This window comes from Physcomitrium patens, chromosome 19 (assembly GCF_059467195.1).
Source record: "Physcomitrium patens ecotype Gransden chromosome 19, ASM5946719v1, whole genome shotgun sequence".
Classification (NCBI taxonomy): Eukaryota; Viridiplantae; Streptophyta; class Bryopsida; order Funariales; family Funariaceae; genus Physcomitrium; species Physcomitrium patens.
Genome location: NC_143428.1, coordinates 8,319,834 through 8,323,374, shown reverse-complemented (window position 1 = coordinate 8,323,374; position 3,541 = coordinate 8,319,834). Strand labels below are relative to the sequence as shown.

Sequence of the window (3,541 nt, the reverse complement as noted above, 5' to 3'; positions counted from 1 at the left end):
ATTTATTTGCTTACAGAGACATGTAGTTGATGAGCTATAAGCTCAATATATCTTAGCAGTTTTAGCTTAAGACTTTGAGAAAACAAATCCTCAAGAGATTATCTTACAAGATTTGTTTTTAGAAAACACTCTATGTTCTATTAATATTTTTAATTCACACAAATATTCTAGTAATGAAGTCCCTCATTTGGCTAGAAGTAAGGATGTTGAGGATATAAGAGTTGTTTCTTCAACAAATTAGTAATTAAAGGCCATGTTGGCATATAGTAGTATTTCATTGGTGAAGAGCAAAACCACAAAGTTTGCCATACTACAAATTGAAGAAAATGAGACATTCTTGTAAAGTAAAAGATTAAAAATCTATACCAAACTAAGTCAAGCTATCTTTCATACCACAAAGTGGAAATCCAAGAGTACAAGTGTGAAAATATGAAAAATCCTAAAGCTTTAGTAAAATTGCTAAATCACCATAGCCAAGAAAATTACAAATTTCTTACAATAAGTTCTTTCATTTTCAAAATAAGTCATAAGATTTGACTTGATAAGAATGTCAAATTAAGGATTTTTTTTTGGCCTAAGTATTTAAATACTAATTGATATGAATAAAATCAATTAAAACCTGATTTTTATTGTTTGTAAAATATTCAATAAAAAATAATAAAAAAATATGTTAAGGATACCTATGGTTTTATACTTAGGAATATTTATTTTCTGACCAATTATATAGGTGGATAAAGATAGCACTATAATAATCTCAATTATATTTTTACTAAACTTAAAAAATTCAAAAAATAGAAGTTAGAAGAAGAGAAAAAAAAAAAGATTTGGTCAAATTTTTATATTTATACATGGCATCTGTAAGTAATTTATTATTTAGATATATTATTTATTCAAGAGAAAAAATAGACTTATATTAGTTATATAGTTAATAAAATTTAATTTAAAAAATAAAATATTTTAAAAATATTTTATAATAATTAAAAATATTAAGATAAAATATTTTTGAAATTACTATTGACAAAAATGAATCATCAAAAGTACATAATGATTAATTGTCCAAATATTCTAATACTTAATTATTAGATAGATTCAACAAAATAATCTCAAATTCAAATATAATTTTTTGATTTTATTTATTTTTGTATAAAGTATTACTTTTTAGTTTCATTTAATTTTTTAAATAAAATGTTTGAGGTTTTTTTTTGGTATGCAAAAAAATTTGGTTATTGAGAAATTTTTTCTTATTTTTAAATTTATTTTCAAGAGTTGTAATTAAACTTTTTATATCTATTATTTGTTAAAGATAGTGCATACTAGATGTATTTTTTAACAGATAAAAATAATATTATTTTGTGCATTTATTGACAAAGGCTACAATATATTGTTATTTTATGATAAGTTGGTTAAGAACCTTCACTAAGTGTTAAAAGAAAAAACTCAAGTTTGATGAAAAAGTATTTATATGTGTAGATATTATATAGGAGCTCATTATATATGATACAACAACGATTACTGTAACAATAGCTTTAAATCAGTAATGCAATATGTACCAATAGTTAGTTGTAAAAGCTTTGAATGTTGATTGATGATTAGGTCAATAAGTGTGCAAATTGAATTATTGCATAAAGAGGATTTTTACTATGTCAGAATGCAAAGGCATGCACTAGTTTCAAGTTATTGCTTAAACAAAGTTTGGTCAAAACTTGTACCAGACCCATACTTATCATTTTATTGACTAGCTGCAAGATCTTGGCACATTTGCAGAGAATTTATTTGTTAGGTCTGGCTCAGTTTGGATTGGCATGTAAGAATTACATTTTCAATAGACACACTTCAAGGGTCTCTTCGGTATTGATTCAGGCTGTGGAAGAGACTTGCATTGAAGAGTAGTTTTGCCATGATAGTAAAAAGCACTTGTATATTTGACCTATAATTTTTGAGATAATCCATGCTCTCTTTTATTTTACATTGTAGATTTGACTCCTTGTTGTGTTGTATAAGTCGACACTGGACACAGGAAATGCATTTGTTTTCAGAAAGGGGACACATACAGTCCAGCAAAACCCCATTGCAAGTTGTGCTAGAATTTGTCATCCAGACATCGTCAAATTGTGGAGATGGGAGTCTCAACTGAGAAAGGAGATAAGTACCCACAATCAAAAAATTGACACATGGCAACGTACAACTGGAACCCACACCAGCACCAGGAGGACGGATAAGGGCCTCGGGGCCCTTATCCGAGGGGAGGAAGCTGAGCCTGTGGCCGCGAGAGACCAGTTGCGAAGGGAAGTCACTAGTCATAGCCCACCTTGGCCAGCTGCTCCTGCAGCTATGGCGTCGTCTCTCGCATGCCTGTGCCCTTGCGGGGCGAAGCCGTTGCCTGCAGTTGCTGCTACAGCCGTGAAGCCCTCTCTGAGGACTTGCTTCTTACCACCCTTGGGAGAAAATTTCAGCAAATGTGGAGTGAAATTGGCGAATGGGGCAGCTAGGGATAACGGTGCATTTGTGGTGCGCGCGTTGGAGCTCGACCAGGATACGTTATTGGCTATTAGCGTTGGTGTTGCGGGATTAGCAGTGGGAATCGGAGTGCCAATCTTCTACGAGTCGCAGGTTAAAGGATCCGAGGGTCGAGAGAATGACCAGCCTTGTTTTCCATGCAAGGGAACCGGCTCCCAGGTCTGTCGGTTCTGCGTGGGTGCTGGCAACATCACAGTGGAGCTTGGTGGTGGTGAGCGAGAGGTTTCGAAGTGCATAAATTGTGAGGGATCTGGCGCCTTGACGTGCACTACCTGTCAGGGCAGTGGCATCCAGCCCCGATACCTCGACCGCCGAGAGTACAAGGACGATGACTAAACTGGAGGCCGGCTAACCGCGACGCTTGTATCATGTGAGTGATAGGAATCAATTTGCCGAAATGCTGAAGAGGATTCGAATGCTGTGAGTGGTGGTTGTATTCACCCGTGTAGGACAGAGGTATGGGTGTAGGGAGCTCAGGACTCATTGTTCCCGTGCTAGCAGTTTCTTTGGCTATGTCTTTTGATGCGTTTCGCTCCATTTTCAAGCTTTATGGAGCTCACATTATCAGGAGAGTTCTGAATTTGAAATAAACCCTGCACAGGAATTTCTTCCTAGTCGAAAGTTTTGAAGAGGTATATCGGTAGTCCAAGATTGGTGCTCGAATGGGTCAAATGCGATCTATACTGAGAATTACGGATAACATAGCTAGTCAGAATTGCAGCAGTCCTTTGCTAAGTATGTTGTTTCAATGTATAAATAATTGAGTAATGAATTGAGTGTATGCTATTAGTGTTATTGTTATCTGTGCGAGCGAAGATGGTGTCTACATTGTTTGAGAAAACGATCGAAGATACATTCTACATTTGCGTTGGATTAGGGTGAACTGTACATGCTCTGCCTGTACTTCACGTTGGAGTATTCACAGAAATTTCTCGGTTCTCTTGACCTGACTAGATATGCACAGTTAAGCAACTATGGTTTCAGAAGTTTTGGGTATTAAGAGGATTTGCGATTTAAGATAGGT

At 34.9% G+C, this 3,541-nt stretch overlaps 1 protein-coding gene across 1 annotated transcript; it reads left to right on the top strand.

The window, feature by feature from the left end:
* The first annotated feature begins 1,988 nt into the window (after positions 1-1,988).
* LOC112278568 (protein disulfide-isomerase LQY1, chloroplastic) lies at positions 1,989-3,318 on the top strand. The gene has a single exon (XM_024512175.2). It carries the CDS (start codon positions 2,332-2,334, stop codon positions 2,851-2,853), a length of 522 nt encoding a protein of 173 aa, XP_024367943.2. The 5' UTR covers positions 1,989-2,331; the 3' UTR covers positions 2,854-3,318.
* Positions 3,319-3,541: the final 223 nt, after the last annotated feature.